This window comes from Trematomus bernacchii, unplaced genomic scaffold, assembly GCF_902827165.1.
Source record: "Trematomus bernacchii unplaced genomic scaffold, fTreBer1.1, whole genome shotgun sequence".
NCBI lineage: Eukaryota > Metazoa > Chordata > Actinopteri > Perciformes > Nototheniidae > Trematomus > Trematomus bernacchii.
In genome coordinates this window covers 609,950-628,476 of record NW_022987660.1, presented here as the reverse complement: position 1 = coordinate 628,476, position 18,527 = coordinate 609,950, and the positions used below count along the sequence as shown (strand labels likewise).

At 41.6% G+C, this 18,527-nt stretch overlaps 1 protein-coding gene across 2 annotated transcripts in view; it reads right to left on the bottom strand.

Moving 5' to 3' along the window:
• The window catches only part of elp1 (elongator complex protein 1), a 33,015-nt gene extending 20,182 nt beyond the window's left edge, over positions 1 to 12,833 (bottom strand). For both annotated transcript variants that reach the window (XM_034135422.1, XM_034135423.1), the window contains exons 1-17: positions 12,732 to 12,833; positions 11,685 to 11,848; positions 11,291 to 11,446; positions 10,857 to 10,938; positions 10,004 to 10,084; positions 9,368 to 9,453; positions 9,082 to 9,272; positions 8,619 to 8,742; positions 6,437 to 6,530; positions 5,616 to 5,846; positions 3,789 to 3,959; positions 3,624 to 3,702; positions 2,561 to 2,725; positions 2,032 to 2,138; positions 682 to 785; positions 546 to 599; positions 356 to 461 (exon numbers count right to left, since the gene is read on the bottom strand). In XM_034135422.1, the coding sequence (XP_033991313.1) occupies positions 356 to 461; positions 546 to 599; positions 682 to 785; positions 2,032 to 2,138; positions 2,561 to 2,725; positions 3,624 to 3,702; positions 3,789 to 3,959; positions 5,616 to 5,846; positions 6,437 to 6,530; positions 8,619 to 8,742; positions 9,082 to 9,272; positions 9,368 to 9,453; positions 10,004 to 10,084; positions 10,857 to 10,938; positions 11,291 to 11,446; positions 11,685 to 11,834 (1,981 nt within the window). In that variant the 5' untranslated portion in view covers positions 11,835 to 11,848; positions 12,732 to 12,833. The remainder of the gene's footprint in view (positions 1 to 355; positions 462 to 545; positions 600 to 681; positions 786 to 2,031; positions 2,139 to 2,560; positions 2,726 to 3,623; positions 3,703 to 3,788; positions 3,960 to 5,615; positions 5,847 to 6,436; positions 6,531 to 8,618; positions 8,743 to 9,081; positions 9,273 to 9,367; positions 9,454 to 10,003; positions 10,085 to 10,856; positions 10,939 to 11,290; positions 11,447 to 11,684; positions 11,849 to 12,731) is intronic.
• Between the last annotated feature and the right edge of the window lie 5,694 nt (positions 12,834 to 18,527).

The window sequence follows — 18,527 nt, the reverse complement described above, 5'->3', positions numbered from 1 at the left end:
GTGAGTGTGTGATTGTGTGAGTGTGTGAGTGTGTGAGTCTGTGAGTGTGTGTGTGTGTGTCCTACCTTTGACAGTGAGTGTGTTCAGGTGGAGGCAGCGGCAGGTGTGTGTGAGTGTGTGAGTGTGTGAGTGTGTGAGTGTGTGAGTCTGTGTGTGTGTGTGTGTGTGTGTGTGTGTGTGAGTGTGTGTGTGTGAGTGTGTGTGTGTGTGTCCTACCTTTGACAGTGAGTGTGTTCAGGTGGAGGCAGCAGCAGGTGTGTGTGAGTGTGTGAGTGTGTGAGTGTGTGTGTGTGTGAGTGTGTGAGTGTGTGAGTGTGTGAGTGTGTGTGTGTGTGTGTGTGTGTGTGTGTCCTACCTTTGACAGTGAGTGTGTTCAGGTGGAGGCAGCGGCAGGTGTGTGAGTGTGTGGTGATGAGCAGGAAGTCGTTGCACACGGCGAAAGAGGAAATATTGGATGCCAGCTGAGAAAATGAGTAAAACATGAATTAAAAATATTTCCCATCAGCCCCTTTTTTTATAATAAACATATTGATTGAAGGTGTTACCTCAGTGTCTCCGACGTACAGGTGGGATCTGTCCGTCAGCCCGAGCAGATGTTCCTGAGAGGCAGAGCAGAGGGAAGTATTTCACCCAGGATCTCACTTAGATTGAGTCAAGTTATGTTAAACATATGATGCGTACCTCCCCACTGATGCTGCAGAGCGCCGTCTGGACGCAGGGAACCGGGAAGTTGATGAGACACCCGCTGGAATCTCTCCATTCCTCCACTGAGGGATCAGGACCATCTGCACAGTTTAAGAATACAGGATTACATTCAAGTCTCTCTCACCATGAGCTCAGCAGCTTCAGTGTAGATATGTCAATGAGAATCTGAAGTCCTCCTCCAAAAGAGCAACATGAATGAATAGTGCAAGAGAATGTTTTGAGATGTGCAAGTAAATACAAATAAAATAGAAATAGTGCAAGAAGCGTCTGTAAAGTCAATGGAATCTGATTTATAGATGAATAGCACGATGAGTGTTATGGATGTTCTTTACGGAGCTCAGGTGTTTACATGTCTGACGGCCTGTGGGATGAAACTGTCTCTGAGGCTGGGGGTTTACCAAAATACCAAATAACAGATTCTGAATGCATGCATTTTAAGATAAGAGATAAGAGAAGAAGAACTTTATTGAAACCCAATTTGGGAAATGTTTGCGTTGCAGCAGCATGAACAACAAGGCATTAACATGAGAAACTAAAAGAGTAGAAATAAACAATTTAAACATCTCAAATAGAAATAAAATAGCATTAAAAAAGTAGAGAATGTTACATTAAATGTTAAATGTACAGTGGGAGTTTCATTTTGAACATCACTTTGACTTATTTCCCAAAATGTGACTTTAATCCTGAAAATTGACTTTTTTCCTCAAATTTGACTATTTTTTTTTTTTGACTATTTCCCCCAAATTTTACTTTTTTCTCACAGTTTGACTTTTTCCCCCAAAAATTGCCTTTTTTTTATTACAATTTTACTTTTTCCCCAGAAAATAGACTTTTTTCCCAAAATGTGACTTTAATCCTGAAAATTGACTTTTTTTGTTATTTGACTATTTTTCCCAAAATGTGACTATTCTCCCCACATTTTACTTTTCCCCCAAAATTTTACTTTTTCTCGCAGTTTGACTTTTTCCCCCAAAAATTGCCTTTTTTTTTTTAATTACAATTTTACTTTTTTCCCCAGAAAATAGATTTTTTTTCCCAAAATTGACTTTAATCCTGAAGTTTGACTTTTTCCCCCAAAAATGTACCTTTTTCCCGAAAATTGACTTTTTCCCCCAAAATTGACTTTAATCTCGCCGTTTGACCTTTTTTTTTTTTTTTGACTAATTTGCCCCAAATTTGACTTTTTTCTCTCCAAAATGTGACTTTAATCTCGCAATTTGACATTTCCCCCCCAATTTTTTTTATTACAATTTCACTTATTTCCCAGAAATGGACTTTTTTCTCCTCATAACTTGACTTGATTACAGAAGCAGAGTTGTGACTCACTGTAGAGGAGCCTCCGGATCTGTCCGTGCTCCAGCTGCAGAGCCACAGAGCCGCTCTGAGAGCCGTGAGCCAGACTGAGCACAACTCCATCCACCTCCACCTGAGACCTGAAGCAACGGGAACATATTCAAGAGCATTCAAGGCTTTCATTGCGATGTGTTCAGACAGCGCAGAGATATCAATGACACTCTGAGGTCACGGCTCCTCCAGCAGAGCAACACAATGACACAGATTACATTGTTTAAATAGTGCAAGGAGAGTCTACATACAAGTGATTGGAATATGATATATTATTGATACATCTTTTGTGAGTTGCAGACAGATGTTATGGATGTTCTTTCAAAAGTTCAGGTGTTGGTATCATGCTCCTTCTTTTTTTTTGTGATCAAGTTTGTATTGAGATTAATACACAACACGTATAACCCAAAAGCACGACATTTTTTATATATTTTTAAATAAAAAGTTAGACAACAGCAATTACTTAAAATATACAAAATGCAGAATCCATATGTAAGCTAGTGGTGCTGACCTGACAGAGAGAGAGTCCTCATCATCGGGGTCAGGGTGCAGCAGCAGGATGAGGGTGGAGGTCGTCTGCAGGCTGGAGGTCGTCTGCAGGCTGGAGGTCAAACACACAAACAGGTCCTCCTGCAGCCAGAGGAGCTGCTGCAGAGAGAGAGGCTCCACACACACTCTGAGGGAGAGAGAGAGACATCATTAACACACACACACACACTGCAGAGAGAGAGGCTCCACACACACTCTGAGGGAGAGAGAGAGACATCATTAACACACACACACACACACTGCAGAGAGAGAGGCTCCACACACACTCTGAGGAGAGAGAGACATCATTAACACACACACACACACTGCAGAGAGAGAGGCTCCACACACACTCTGAGGAGAGAGAGACATCATTAACACACACACACTGCAGAGAGAGAGGCTCCACACACACTCTGAGGGAGAGAGAGAGACATCATTAACACACACACTGCAGAGAGAGAGGCTCCACACACACTCTGAGGGAGAGAGAGAGACATCATTAACACACACACACACACACTGCAGAGAGAGAGGCTCCACACACACTCTGAGGAGAGAGAGAGACATCATTAACACACACTGCAGAGAGAGAGGCTCCACACACACTCTGAGGAGAGAGAGACATCATTAACACACACACACACACTGCAGTAGATATCCACCCGCTGCCTGATTGCTTCACCGTTTTCAAAAGTAAATCAATAATAATTTACACTTAAAGTTCCTAATTACATTTGACATGATATGATTCTTTGACATGATGCACGCCTTGCCTACTTAGCAACCGTGACCAGGGCCTTAGCTTGTCATGTTGTATTTTAAGAACATCGTACTTCTACTTAACTTAAGTAAAGGAGTACTTCTCCCACCTCTAAATTGCATGTGACTTCAGATTGGCATTCACCAAACACTGAAGCTCTGGTATAATACCAAATCAAGCCTCTGGAGCTTTGCGTGTTGGTTTGACAATAAGTATTTCACTCGTATGATTAAAAACAAAGTACTGTGTGAGTCCTGAGAGTGAATAATTTGCAGGAAGTTACCTGAAGGTTTTCTGCAGGACGAGGGGGCGGGACATCCTGCGAAACCCGTCAGCTGATAGGTCCAAATCATTTCCTAAATCTGTTGGTGTGAAAACAAATGAATTAAGACAGTATTTAGACCCAAAACAGAACTCATCATTAAAGAAAACAAACCATGTGACCCACCTTGCACGTAGAGTGAAATCTGTCCGTCAGAAGTCAGCGCTGCCAGCTGATTGGTCCTCTGCGGCTGGCACAGGAAGGTCACCTGATTGACAGGTGAGCTCAGCTGCAGCTCAAAGGAGCACATGGGGGGCGGGACCACACACTGACGGAAGTTCGTCACCAGGATTTTATCTGTTAGAAACAAAGAGAAATGTTGATATCATGTTGCCACAGTAACACCCCCATTGGACTCCTTTGTTTACTTCTGGATCATAGTGACATCACTTTGTAACACTCATGCTGTAACTACTCTGGTCTTGAAAGAACGTGACGCATCGAACTTCCACAATCACGTTTATTTACCTCTTGGAACAATTAGGAAACACCGTGAAAACGTGTGGACCGGCAGAAAAGGCACGTTATTAACATCGTTGGAACTTTTAGCGCCGTTTTACTCTCTCTCAAACACAAGAGGCGCTTTCACACCGGAGTACTTTTCCCAGGAATAGTTACGATAGTTCTTGGGATTTTGCGTTCACACCAAAAAGATCTGGAACTAGAACCTAGTTCTCGGGAACCTTTTTCACCCCCTTTTCAGTCCCTGCTAGAGAGCAGGTGCTTTCCTGGGAGGAAACGGCTCCAATTTCTGATTGGCTGGGCGGATTGCAAACCACGCCCCGTAAAACTCTGAAAGGTTTTGTGAAGCCGCCATTTTATTTGCCCGCATTAGCATTAGCATTAGCATTAGCCCCGCGCACCAACGGAGAGAGACTAACTTATGGCAACACAAAATAAAACGTGGGAGCGGTGGAGTGATGAGGAGGTGTCTGCGCTTCTGGCGATTTACTGCCACCCGAAGTCCGGGGGGCTCCGGGACTCCGGGTGGCAGTATACGCCGTGAAGTTGTTTGCGGCCTGCCAGTAAACCCAAAGCAGAAGAAGAAGAAGTGACGTCAGCGGCTTCGTTTGCGTAATCCTCCCTCAGGGAACTTATTCCGGTGTGAACGCGATCTACTAGATAGTTCCAGGGACAAAAGAGTTCGGCGGGACTAAGTACTGGGAACTAAGTACGGCAAAGTACTTGGTGTGAAAGCGGCTAATGTAAACATCCAGGGCTAGGGGTCACATGACTTTCAGAAAGATAACTATCATTTTTAACAAAATAAAACAAAGTATACATTAGGCACTAAACAAGAAATAAGGGCACTTTGAGCGTCAGCTACACACACTCCTATTGGCTAGCTCTCCAACACATTAGCCTCTTTAACACAAAGTACTTTGCCGTACTTAGTTCCCAGTACTTAGCCCCGCCGAACTCTTTCGTCCCGGAACTGTCCTAGTAAATCGCGTTCACACCGGAATAAATCCCAGAGGGAGGATTACGCAAATGAAGCCGTTCTAGTTCCAGATCTTTTTGGTGTGAACGCAAAATCCCAAGAACTATCGTAACTATTCCTGGGAAAAGTACTCCGGTGTGAAAGCGCCTGTTGTACATGATAGGCTAATAATAATAATAATAATAATAATACATTGGATTTTTATAGCGCTTTTCCTAATGCTCACAGACAGAAATAGTACAAAGAAAAATAAATAATCAGAGTTTGAAAGCTAGACCAATCTCTAAGCTGTTGACCAATCACAGCAGAGTGGGCTCTGGTTTCAGACAGAGGGTGAAAAGAGGCAGACTTATAATGCCTCTCTGGTATCAGAAGAAGCATGTTTTCTGTTTTCTTGCGAACAGAGTCAAAACACTTTTCCTTATTTAATCAGTTATTTACTAATTAGTTTCGGCCCCTATGTTTCTCCATCCTCACCCCGCCCCCTGTCCTCTCGTCTGATTGGCTCTCACCTCCATCGATCACGGCCACGTTGGCGTTGTCGCTGCCCTCTGACCCCGAGCTCTTGTCGGTGGTGAAGCTCCAGTCGTAGGTGACGCTGGTCCAGCTGTGGGTCAACATGTGGAGCCTGAGGGGCCGTTCAGGGTCCCAGCAGACGCACCGCGGGGCCCTCAGAGCGTCCCTGCCGAAGTCCAGGCTCTGCTTCAGATACCAGTGGTAGTTCCCCACCGTCCACAGCTGGACTGCAGGGGGGGGGACATTAAAGAGGGCATTCATTATAAATATATACTTGTTATTTTAATGTTCACCCTATCCTGTGTTTCTTTTGTCCTGTACAACTCTTCAGGTGAGGCTCTAAGGCAGGGAGGTCAAACCCAATTTCATCGCGGGCCACATCAGCATTATCGTTGCACTCAAAGGGCCGGTTGTAACTTTAAGACTATATAAATATACATATATATATATTTAATAATAAAAACTATACTAAAATGATGTATTATATTACATAATTGCCTCTGCATTGGATTATTATCAGATAGGGTAATAACTTCATGCCTAACTACGTCTGAAAGCAGAAGTCTAGGGCAAATAACTGCAAGTCTCTTCAGTGTGCATGTCACAAAATGAGATGCATTGTGGGACATGTAGTTTATGGGCAACGTGCTTCTGTAAAGCGGCTTGTAACCGTATAATAAACGTATTATATTCTTTCAGAGCTCTTGCGGGGCCACATGAAATGAAGTCCTTGAGTTTGACCCCCCCTGCTCTAATGTCACTGATCAACATATTGAAAGTGACCCTGATTGGCTGAAACATATTGATCTGAACTCACTGCAGGTGTTGATCAGTCCGTCCTCTCCAGCCGTCATGTCCTCCAGCCAGACGGCCAGCACAGAGGAGTCACTGTTCCACAGCAGGTCCTTCACCTGAGAGACACACTCGGTTATTGTCATGGGAATTTATAATAAGTCAATATATATATATAGGTTTCCTAACTACTAAATGTTCTCAGACAGAAGGGTGTCGCCCCACTGTCAGGCAATTACCATATGGATGTTAGGGTTGTAATTACCATGCTATACTTCCCCTACAGCTCTCCACTTTAAATACAGTATATAGTATTTGTCATATGTAAATATTGTTCATTTGTTATAATAGTCTTTAGTTTTTTAAATAGCTGTCACAACAGTCCTATATATATTTAGTTTTGCTACGTATTCTTCTTTCTGTGTCCCAATTTTCAAATAAATTCAGTCCATTAAAGTTGAAAACATGTTCAAACAAATGTAAGTTGATAAGAAAAAAGCCCAATAACACATTTGCAAACAACCTTGAAATCTACCCTTCATATTTCCTCTTCTTATCATCAATCTGAAGCTTCTGTTTTAATCAGTGGCGGCTCCAGAGTATTTTTGTTGTGTAATCTCTGGTAGGGCTAACCCATACTGTGGTGGGGCTCAAGTCAGTATGTGCAATGTAATTACATACACGCTATACAGTGAAACGCCACGCGTGAGGTTTAGATTATTTCCCTGTCTCAATCAAAATGGAACTGTATGAAATAAAACGGCACATTTGTCTTGTAGTAAATAAAAAGGGATCACTGTGAACGTGACGTATGATAGTACACGTTGAAGATCCAATGGGGATACTGAAAGGCGGTTCCGACTGATCTCAATCAGCAAGGCATGACGCAGATCCAACGTTGCGTTGCTCTGATTGGCTGAAGGTCTATTCAAATTGCATTCAGAGGCATTTTGATCTGACCGCGGCCGCGCTGATATTATAACGCCAGAGAATTTCCACACCTTTAGTGTATAAAACTCCCCCACTACTTAGACTATTCCTTGCACCCCTCTTCTAGCATAAGCCCGAATGGTCTCAACCACATTGCATCAGTAACGTGCACTTGTTGTTACAGCAGGATCAGTTTGTGTGCTGTGGACACGACCCGTATATTTTCGCAATCCGTGTTCTCAACATGCTTTTTCATGGTGGGGCTAAGGTGGGGCTAAGCCATCTCTTGGTATGGCTGTAGCCTACCCCAGCCATACCCTGGCGCCGCCACTGGTTTTAAGGAATGAGCTGCTAACAAAATAAAGTAAACCCCATGGAGAGCTGTGAGCTGGTTGCTTCTTAAAGTGTATTCTAGTATCAAGAATCATTGACCTACATTTGATTGATTTTGCGAACTTATAACTGAACTTATGAGGCGATATACCTCTAGTGAGTGGCCCAGCCAGCCGATTGAAATAGAATAGAATAAAATACAATAAAATATATATAATGTTGTTATCGGATCCACGACAGAATCTTAAGGGCTTCTCCCCTCTTCTAGAAACCATTATCAGAGATGTGACGGTGTGTGTCACATGTATTGTCGACATTTAAAGTGGACCTATCATGCTATATTATAATAATATAGTGTAGGACCATACCTATATAAGGCATATTTATACTTTTTTTTCTTTTCAAAATACCAAACATCATGCATTTTAGCCATGCCTCATTTCGCTCAATTTGACATTTTTTAGCTCTGTTTTTGCAAGGGCAGATTCAGTGAGAACAGCATCATCTACAGGCCTGGCATATGTACTACAGCGTCTCCAGCGCTTTCGAACGGCAATGGCCGTGGCTGTCTCCTCCTGATTGGTGGAGTTGGCCCAATAGCCGTAGCGCCACTGTCCTGACGTCAGGACAGTGTTCAAATCTGGATCAGTTTTTATCAGATCCGTTGCAGCCCCTTTTTTAGAGATTTGGGTATGGAGGAAAATAGAGAGGGTTGTGTTTTCTGACACTTGGTGAGTTCCCTGGAACACCGGGGACACATATTCATGTAGAAAAGACGTACAAAAGTGCATTTTGCATGATAGGTCCCCTTTAAGTTTAGTGTTGATTTGTGTTTTGTTCTGTTAGAACGCCTTGTGCAGAATGCTTTGGCAATACTATGTTTAAAATATGGTCATGCCAATAAAGCCCCTTTGTGTTGTATTGAGTGTGAGTCAGGGTTTGACCTTGGCCTGGTCCTTGCTGAAGGGCAGAGTGAAGTCTCCGTGCAGAAGTCCGTTCTTCTCCATGAAAACCACGCTGTGTTTGTTGGGGTGACGCTGAGAGCTGGCTATCAGACTGCCTGAGGGTCTGAAACACAACGAGCAGATCCAGCATCAAATCACACCTCAGCAGAGAGGGCAACGCACACCTTTACTACAGTAGAAGTACAGATACTCGTGTTTAAAAATACTCTGGTGAAAGTAGAAGTACTGACTAAACTTCTTTACTCAAGTAAAAGTAAAGAAGTATTCAAGTATGTACTGAAATGTTTTATGGTCTTATTTTACGTTGTAACGTGTTGGCATCGGTCAGCCACCGTAATATATTCCATACAGGAAAAACACAAGGGGCTTTAACAGATATGAACAGTTCTCCAGCTGCAGGAGCTCAAACTAAATACATGTAGTGAACTTAACCAACTCTTACTTCCAGCAGAGCGGCGCCTCCAGCCCATTGATGGTCTCGCTCGTGGCCTGCAGGACTCCCTCTCTGTTCCAGACTCGGACCTTTCTGTTTCCGCTCTGTTTGCACACGGCACTGACAGCGAACAGCTGACCGTCTCCTCTCCACGTGACCCGAGGACGCCGGTCGTCCCAATCTGCAGCCGGCTGAACCTCCTGAGAGAGAATCAGACAGAATATAATCATTCTTTCCTCATTTGAAACTTATTGTTGTGTATTTATCTTTGATGTTTGATGTTAGTGTGTTTGACCTGGATCTTCTTCTTCGCCGCCTCTTTCCCCTCTGAGCCGTGGAACTGAGTCTCCTTCTTCCCCCAACCCACGGTGATGAACTTCCCTGCAACACACACACAAGATGAATCACATTCTACATTCAATGAAGCATAACAAAAATATATATTTTTTTTTAAAACAGCAGGAAAATGTGGTCTTTATAAAGTTATGCGTTACAGAAAATGGAAAACATAAAAAGCAATATTTGTGTGTGTGAGTGTGTGTGTGAGTCAGTGAGTGAGAGTGTGTGTGTGAGTCAGTGAGTGAGAGTGTGTGTGTGAGTCAGTGAGTGAGAGTGTGTGTGTGAGTCAGTGAGTGAGAGTGTGTGTGTGTCAGTGAGTGAGAGTGTGTGTGTGTCAGTGAGTGAGAGTGTGTGTGTGAGTCAGTGAGTGAGAGTGTGTGTGTGAGTCAGTGAGTGAGAGTGTGTGTGTGTCAGTGAGTGAGAGTGTGTGTGTGTCAGTGAGTGAGAGTGTGTGTGTGTCAGTGAGTGAGAGTGTGTCCTACCTTTGACAGTGAGTGTGCTCAGGTGGAGTGAGTGTGAGTGTGAGTGTGAGTGTGTGTGTGTGTGTGTGTGTGTGTGTGTGTGTGTGTGTGTGAGTGTGTGTGTGTTATACCTTCTCCAAAGTCGTCCTGATGGATTCCCACCTCAGTGATCGGCTCAAATTCTTTGGTCATCATGATGATCGTCTCCTGACCTGCGAGACACAATGAATACTGATTGATATTATATTTATTATATATCTTTATTGAACAAGTCTCTTTATTGACCGTGCATAAAAACACATGAATCTAAAAAAGAGGAGGGATGCTATATGCCAGATTTGAGCTTCAAGCTAATTCAAATGTCTTAATTTAAAGCTATTCAATTATTAGAGTGCTTTAGCTAATCTGAAGTAAACATTGAATACTGCTTTCTATTCCTCCATCTTGTGACTGTGTAACTCCCTCTCTTGGATATCAGCATGTGAAGGACACTGTTCAGGAACTAGTTGATGCTCTGTATGTGATGACTACTTCCATTCTGGAGAGGATCACAGATACATGGATCCTGAGATTGAAGCTCAAGCCGGGGACCAGTGATTATTAACAATTTTAAGTATTCAGAAAAAGTCCGAATTTTGAGAAAAAAGTCATGATTTTGAGAAAAAGTTGGGAATTTGGAAAAAATCTGGATTTTTATATTTTTAGAAAAAGACAGAATTTTGAGAATTTTGAGGAAAAGAAAAATCCAAATTTTAGGGGAAAATCCAAATTTTAGGGAAAAATCCAAATTTTGAGAAAAATATCAGAATGTTGAGATTTTGAGAAAAAGTCAGATTTGAGATTTTGAGAAAAAGTCTAATTCTCTTTTTGTTTTGACTACTTCCATTCTGGAGAGGATCAGAGATACATGGATCCTGAGATTGAAGCTCAAGCCGGGGGAGAGTGAGATGTTTCTAACAATTAGCATGTGTTTATTATACTGACCGGTAGTGAGGACCACCAGCTCTTCATCAGGACTCCAGGTCATGGAGGTCAGACCGCTGTCAACGCTGCCCACACACTCCAGCTGTGGAACACACACACCTTTACTGAGGACTGTCACTGACAGGATGCATCCATACAGGTGAAGAGAAATGGTCACTACAGTGGTACTATAGTGTGTTCCGGTTGTACTGGGAAGTGGGGATATCCCAGTTCCCAGATGATAACTGGAACGCCTCCTGTGTCTCATTAAATCAACTGTGCATGTAGAGCTGCTCATCTTCTCTCTGTGGACATGTGGCTACCATGTCTGTATTAACCGAACACAGAATAAAGCGTAGTTATCAACCTGTATTGCTAACAGTGGATAACCCCAGCTGATGCTAAAGCTGTAAACAAGGTGAACGTTTCATCTTGGAGGTGACGTCACTGCTCACCTGGCAGGTGTTGAAGTTGAAGAGCACGACGTCGCCCCCCGCTGTGGCCAAACAGGCCGACTCCAGTTCAGCCAGATCCTGCAGCCCGACCACCCCCCCACTGCCATCCTCTGGGAGGAAACCAGTCAGACCAGTGAGAGACGCCTCAGAGACCACCTGCAGAACAACAGGGGGAAAATAATATTCCATTCCTCACATTCTTATATCAAATATCCTGCTTTATATTTTGTCACCGTACATTTATTTCTAGTCTTGTAATTGTTATTGTACAGTGCCATGTCTTTTCATGCTGCTGCAACACAAACATTTCTCAACTTGGGATCAATAAAGGACTTCTTATCGTATCTCATGTTATTTAAGACAGCTTAATGTTACCCAACCGCCCCCCTCTCACCTGTCCGGTGCGCGGGTCGTACTCTGAGATGCAGAACTGAGACGCCACCAGCAGAGACCCGGTGTCAGAGCGAACAGATAAACACAGCGGGGAGCCGAGGATCTGCAGCTCTGAGCTCTGGAGACTCTTCAGAAGCTTCAGGTTCCTCATTTCACCGCAGGACTCTGGAACACACGGAGAAAACAACCAGAGAGAGAGAGGACATTAAAGAGGTTCTTATTCTGGTTTCTGTGGGTTTCCCTCGGTGTTTGTTCTATAGATAGTTTGATGCCTTTAAACACTCCTTTGTTTACTTCTAGTGACATCACTACGGAACACTCGCGCTCCTATTGGCTCGCGCTCCAACACATTGTACATGATAAGGCTAAGGGGCTGGACATCTCTAAGCTGTTGACCAATCACAACAGAGCCGGCCAGCTAACCAATCAGAGCAGACTGGGCTCTGGTTTCAGACAGAGGGTGAAAAGAGGCAGACTTATGATTTACATATGAAAGATGTGTCTGCTTAACAAGGCCTCTGGGATCAGAAGATGCATGTTTTTTAATTGTTGCTAACAGAGTCAAAACACTTTTCCTTTATTCATTGAATCAATTATTTACTAATTAGTCAATTGCATGGCAGGCAGGATTAGCCACATCGATATTAACCACCTTATATCAAACAGGTAATCCGCTCTTACTGAATTAACCCAGCAACAACTCTAAGGTTAACTCACCAAGAAAACACAGCTTGAAGTAAATTATTATTATAAAAGGTATTATGTTTAACTGTGCTGGTTAGCAAGTCTCCTTATACCTTTTTAAAGTCATCGATATGACACCACCTTATATCAGACAGGTGACTGAGAGTAGACATTCAAAGTACTTTGCTAGTTCGGCTAGTTAGCATTTTAGGGGCATAAAAATGTCTCTAAAGGGAAAAAATACAGTGTGTCCGACAATGGAACTGTAGCCATTTAGCTTTAATGCAAAAGGAGCCACATGTTATTAAACGAACCAAAGCAACAAATGACACGTAAAGAAACCAGAATAAAAGGTGAAACTCACCGATAAAACACCGGTAAAGAAGTGTTTAAATCTCCAGCATCAACAACATCATGCATGTGGATCTCAGCCTCTCTGACCCTTCAACTGCGACGTCACGCTGAGGGAGCGGGGGTGGAGCCCCCTGGTGGCGAGGAGGAGACATTGCATCACTCTCTGTTGAAGTCAATCAATGGGGGAAATTATTTTACCATTCTCTAATAATCTGATTTACAACAGCATTAAGGGTGAAACACAGGATAGGACAGATCTGAACTCACACAAAGATAATAATAATGTTTAAAAATAAATGTAACGATAACGATGTTATTTCTACGACAGTTATTGTTAATTAGTTATTTCAACAATTTCCCAATTTGGGATCAATAAAGTACTATCTATCTATCTATCTTAAAGGGCCCATGTCATGGCTATTTATACTGATCATATTTCCATTGCTGAGCTCTACTAGAATAGATTTAAATTGTGCAATTTTCCAAACTCACATTGGTTTCTCATACAGCATCTCTGTATAGTATGTGTATTCACTCTCTGTCCTAAACGGCTTGTTGGAGCTCTGGCCCCCCCCCTCCCTGTGAGCCCAGTGTGCTCTGATTGGTCGGGACGTTGCGAGGCTCGTTGCTGCGAGGAGCGGACAGGTTTCCGGGTCGGCGATACAGCGAGAACAAGCGAAACTCATCCTGAGCACACACAAACACTCACAGCCGAAGTAAAAACAATAAGTGTGGCTTGATATTGAGTAAGAAAAAGGTTTATAAACGCTGTGAGAATGGGTCTGCAGAGAGCATTTCTCCACCATCCCAACTCGTCTATTACCAACCAGGGGGCTCTATGCAAGTCAATGGGGACTCCCTGTTAGTTAGCCAAGGGATCCTGGTGTGTGAGGTGCTCCGCGGATTAGTCCATTTGGGCCAATCCGGTCATTTGTTGTTGATTTGGGTGTTCACACGTCACAGAACCCAGGAAGTAAACAATGGAAAAAGAAAAATGTCCAACGAGGCGTTCTGGGGCAGCATAGACAGGTCTTTTCTGTGTTAGAGTTTTACTCGCTACAGGGTGTACTTTGAGGGTTTGTGACTCATGCAGAAAAACCTTCATAACACAAGGGGACGGGTAATAACCGGAAAAGCATGACATGGGCCCTTTAAAAGATTAGCAGAAACCATCAACATTACGACTTTTACTCTGAAAGAAAAATCTTTTATTTTATAAAGCAGTGACCGGACGTTGTTTCCCTCATTATCGCGAATTGACAGGCTGCTGACATGACAACAGGTGAACGAGAGTTCAATGACAGAGACACGCTGAGAGCACAGCACGGGATTTAATCACAGGACGAGACTGAAAGGTAAACGCTTCATTATTTATTCAACATTTATCCTTTTCTCCTGTCTTTATCCCAACAAAAAGACCTCGGTATTCCCCACATGAGGGGCTTTTTAAGACCTCTCGCGTTGCGGCAGTTCTCCAACGAGATTTGGTTTAAAGTCTTCACCTGACAACAGAGAGATGCGGATAAATGCTGTACAAATGCTGTACTCATTTATATTAAACCTTTACTGGCCTGACCATCATTTGTATTTTGATTTATATTTCATTTAAACATCTTTAATTAACATGAGCACTTGAGTACATCATGTAAATATGTCATATTTTGCCCTAGAGGCTTATGTTAATGTGGCAGGTGGATGCCATTTGAATAAAACATACAATCACAGAAGCACATGGAAACACATGAGCATTATTGACTAGCATAACGTATAGTATTCTGTTTGCATTGTAAGCCTTATTTATCCTCATGCAACATATGTATTTAAATTAACTATCTAACATCTTTAAAATCAAGGTTTGGCTAGCAGATGTTCCTTATCCCTCAGATCACATTAGACAAATCTCTGTCTACGTTTTTGATATGTTCATTTTAGTGAAATGTCAACAGCACTGCAGCAGCATGTGGGTTCTTGGCTCACAGTGCAGTGTGCAAACGAACTACAACATGTAAACCTCTGTAAATCAGACTAACCACAGACAGGTAGAGTTGTGATTGCACTTGAATATATTCTTCCAGGCAGGATGCTATCATCACACACCTACAATAAAGTAAATCCTCCTCAGCTGTTTGTCACTCAGCAGGAAGGGAGTAATAAACATTAAGGATGTTGACATATTTCCAAGAAGAGCCGCAGTGATCATTGAGTCAATCTGTATCCGTCATATTGATATCAAACTTGGAAATTAATTTGATTTAGAGCATTTTGCATCCCTGAATGTGGACTATTCTTTCCCTCAGACAGCTGATAAGACATATATACTAATACTACTACTACTACTACTACTACTACTACTACTAGTACTACTACTAGTACTACTACTACTACTACGTCTACTACTACTACTACTACTACTACTACTACTACTACTACTACTACTACTACTACTAGTACTACTACTAGGACTACTACTACTACTACTACTACTACTACCACTACTACTAGGACTACTACTACTACTCTTACCTCTACTAATAATAATATTAATAATAATAATACATGTTATGTATATAGCTCTTTTCCTGGTGCTCAAAGCTCTTTACAAGCAAGTTAAAAGAAATAACAAAGCATGCTAAGCTAGGTGGAAGAGGAGTTGAAGGAAAGAGTGAAAAGGTGAGTTGTTTTTAGGGCTTTTTGAATGACGTGAGAGTGGTGGCAGATTAGTTGAATACTCAGCTCTGATTGGTCGATTGGAAAATCCCACAGCTCTACTATTTTTGCCGAAGCTATGCGATCATTTTTAAATCAATAAAATGTGTTTTTATTGATATTCTAGAGTCACGTCGTTGGTTTGTTTAGTATGTAGTCATTTAAAAAGCGGGATAATGAGTGCACATCCCTGCATGTGGACTATTATTTCCCCAGACAGCTGAAAGACATATTATAATGACATATAATAATAATAATACATGTTGCTTATTTAGCGCTTTTCCTGGTGCTCAAAGTGCTTTAGAAGCAGGTAAAGAGAAATAACAGCAACAGTAAAAAGTGCTAAGCTAGGTGGAATAAGGGCGAGGGGTAACATATGTTCTTATAAGTATTGTGAGTCACGTTGTTGTTTTATTCACTAGGTAGTCATGTATGTAAAAAGCAGCATAATGACTGCCCTTACTTAGTCAAGCTGTGTATTCATGTGAAGACACTCGTAGTCTCAAACTGAAACACCCTGCAATCATGGTTCTACATTTAGCTTTCACTGAGTCATCTTTCCACGTTCTTGAAGCACCTTCCCTTACAGTCATCGCTTCCTTCTCTAATTCAAGGAACTCCACAGAAAGATGTTTCTCTGCAAGTCACAGCAGAGCGGAAACACACGTGTCACTTTGCAGAAGTCTTATTGAGGCTTTTCTGCCATCTTCCTCTCCTCTTGATGGTGTCTACTTGCTGTTAAAACCACACTACCCAGGACACGATACATTTAGTTTTGTAAGACTTTCTGCTTCAAATGCTAGTGTCTGCCGGGAAACCATACGTCATTATTCTATAGCCATTACATTGTGCCATCTAGATTTACTTTGTGATGCTTGGAGAGGATTATTTGTGTGTGCAGCACACCTTCAGTCAGCTGATAGCTGCATCCCGTCCTGCAGCATTCCTCTCACATACCGATGAGATGAAGATTATCCTCCCTCATTCCTCCCTCATTCCTCCCTCATTCCTCTCTATGAATCCCGTCATTGTCTCTGAGCTGCTGCCAACGTCTAAATCTGATTAAACAGGCATTCACTGAGACGGCTACTGAGTCTAACATTGGAAAAGATTCAAGGTTCAAGGCTTTTATTGTCATGTGCATAGCTACAGTGTAGATATGTCAATGACAATCTGAGGTCACAGGCTCCTCCAGCAGAGCAACACAATAACACAGATTAAACCGTGCAAGTAAACACAATATAATAGAAATAGTGCAGAATAGTCTTTATACAAGTAATTGGAATATTGATATGAGCCTTTCAACGGTTCAGGTGTTTAGCAGTCTGATGGGCTTTTGAATCAATGTGTGTGTTTTGTCTTTGAAACAATATTTATTCAATAGTTTTTCCACAGGAAGTTCATTCTGCTATCTGAATGTAGGAGACAGAGTTATTAGAGGAGTTATGATGACTTCCTGTCTCTCTGTCAGTATTACATCTCCACCCTGTTCCTCATGATGCTGTGAAAACAAAACCACTGAAGCAGAGAGAAGTTGTTTGAGAGTTCATCTGATATCCAGTCTGACGTCTGTCAACATAAGGATGTCTTTCTATATGAACAGATACACATGTTGACACCATTTCAGCTTTAATGGTTTTCCTGCTGATGATCAGGTGTATATGAGGATGTAGAGCCTTCACTGGGACTTTTTCAAATTATAAAAAAGAAGTCAAATTCTGAAAAAAAGTCAAACTCTGAGAAAAAAAGTCAAAATTATGACAAAATGTGAAATTCTGAGAAAAAAGTCCAATACATTTTTTTTTCTAATTTTGAAAGAAGTCAGAATTCTGAATAAAAGTCAAAATCCAAGAAAAAAGTCAAAATCTAAGAAAAAAGTGAAATTCTAACAAAAAAATCTAAATGTGAGAAAAGTCAAATTTATGAGAAAAAAGTTCAAATCTGAGAAAAAAAGTGAAATTCTGAGAAAAAAGTCAAATTTTAGACAAAAAAGGTCAAATAAAAAAAAAAAAAAGTGAGTGTGTAAATAATTAATAAACTTCGTGATTCAACAATATTATCTAGGAATGTCACATATATAAATATAATCATATACACACATAAAGGCAATTTGAAGACTTTTGTATTTTTTACTGAAGTAAAGCTCCTTCCCTCTCTGACTCTCACCCTTTCACACTGACTGATTGGGCTCCCTTTACTTCTCCTATTCTTTCACATCAGTGTTAACTGGAAGCTGCAGCTCAGTCTGAAATGAACAACTGTCTATTCTGAAAATAAGTCAAATTCTGAAAAAGACATATTTTGGATAAAAGTCAAATTCTGAAAAAGGGACATTTTGAAGAAAAAAAATCCAAATCTGAGAAAAAAATTGAACTTTACAAAATAAGTCAAATTCTCTGAAAAAAAGTGACATTTTGAAATAAAAGTCAAATTATGAAAAAGACACATTTTTGACAAAAGTCCAATTCTGAAAAAGTCCAAATTGTGAAAAAAAACGTCAAATTCTAAGAAAAAAAGTTAAGAAAAAAAAAAATCTGCGAAGAAAAATTGAAATTTAGAAAATAAGTCACATTCTAAGAAAAGAGTGACATTTTGAAATAAAAGTCAAAATCTAAGAAAAAAGTTAGATCCTATGCATGTATTTCTACTTTTTCTCAAGTAAAGCCATACCTCTCCCCCCTCTGACTCTCACACGTCCACACTGACTGATTAGGCTCTTATTCTTCTCCCACTCTTTCACATTAGTGTTAACTGGTAGCTGCAAATAAACCGCCGTAAATCTTTGTATTTCCGGCTGAATTGACCCCAAAGTAACGAGCTGTAAATCTCCCTTTTGTTTCCCCCCAGCAGAACATCCAGAGGAGGATGGGACTTCCCGCGGAGCTTTTGTTTCCTGTGAGAGGAAAACTTCAATCACTCCAACGCTGCGCCCTGATTGGTCCGCGCAGCTTTTCATGAAAAACCACTTCAGGTGTCGTCCCATTGGTCCTTCATTCCACTTGTGAAGAACTGTCGGCCAATCAGCTTCCGCTTGGGTGAGCGCCACTTCCTCTTCCCACCAGCTGCTGCAGTCAATCAGTTTATTCAGCTCCACGAGTGT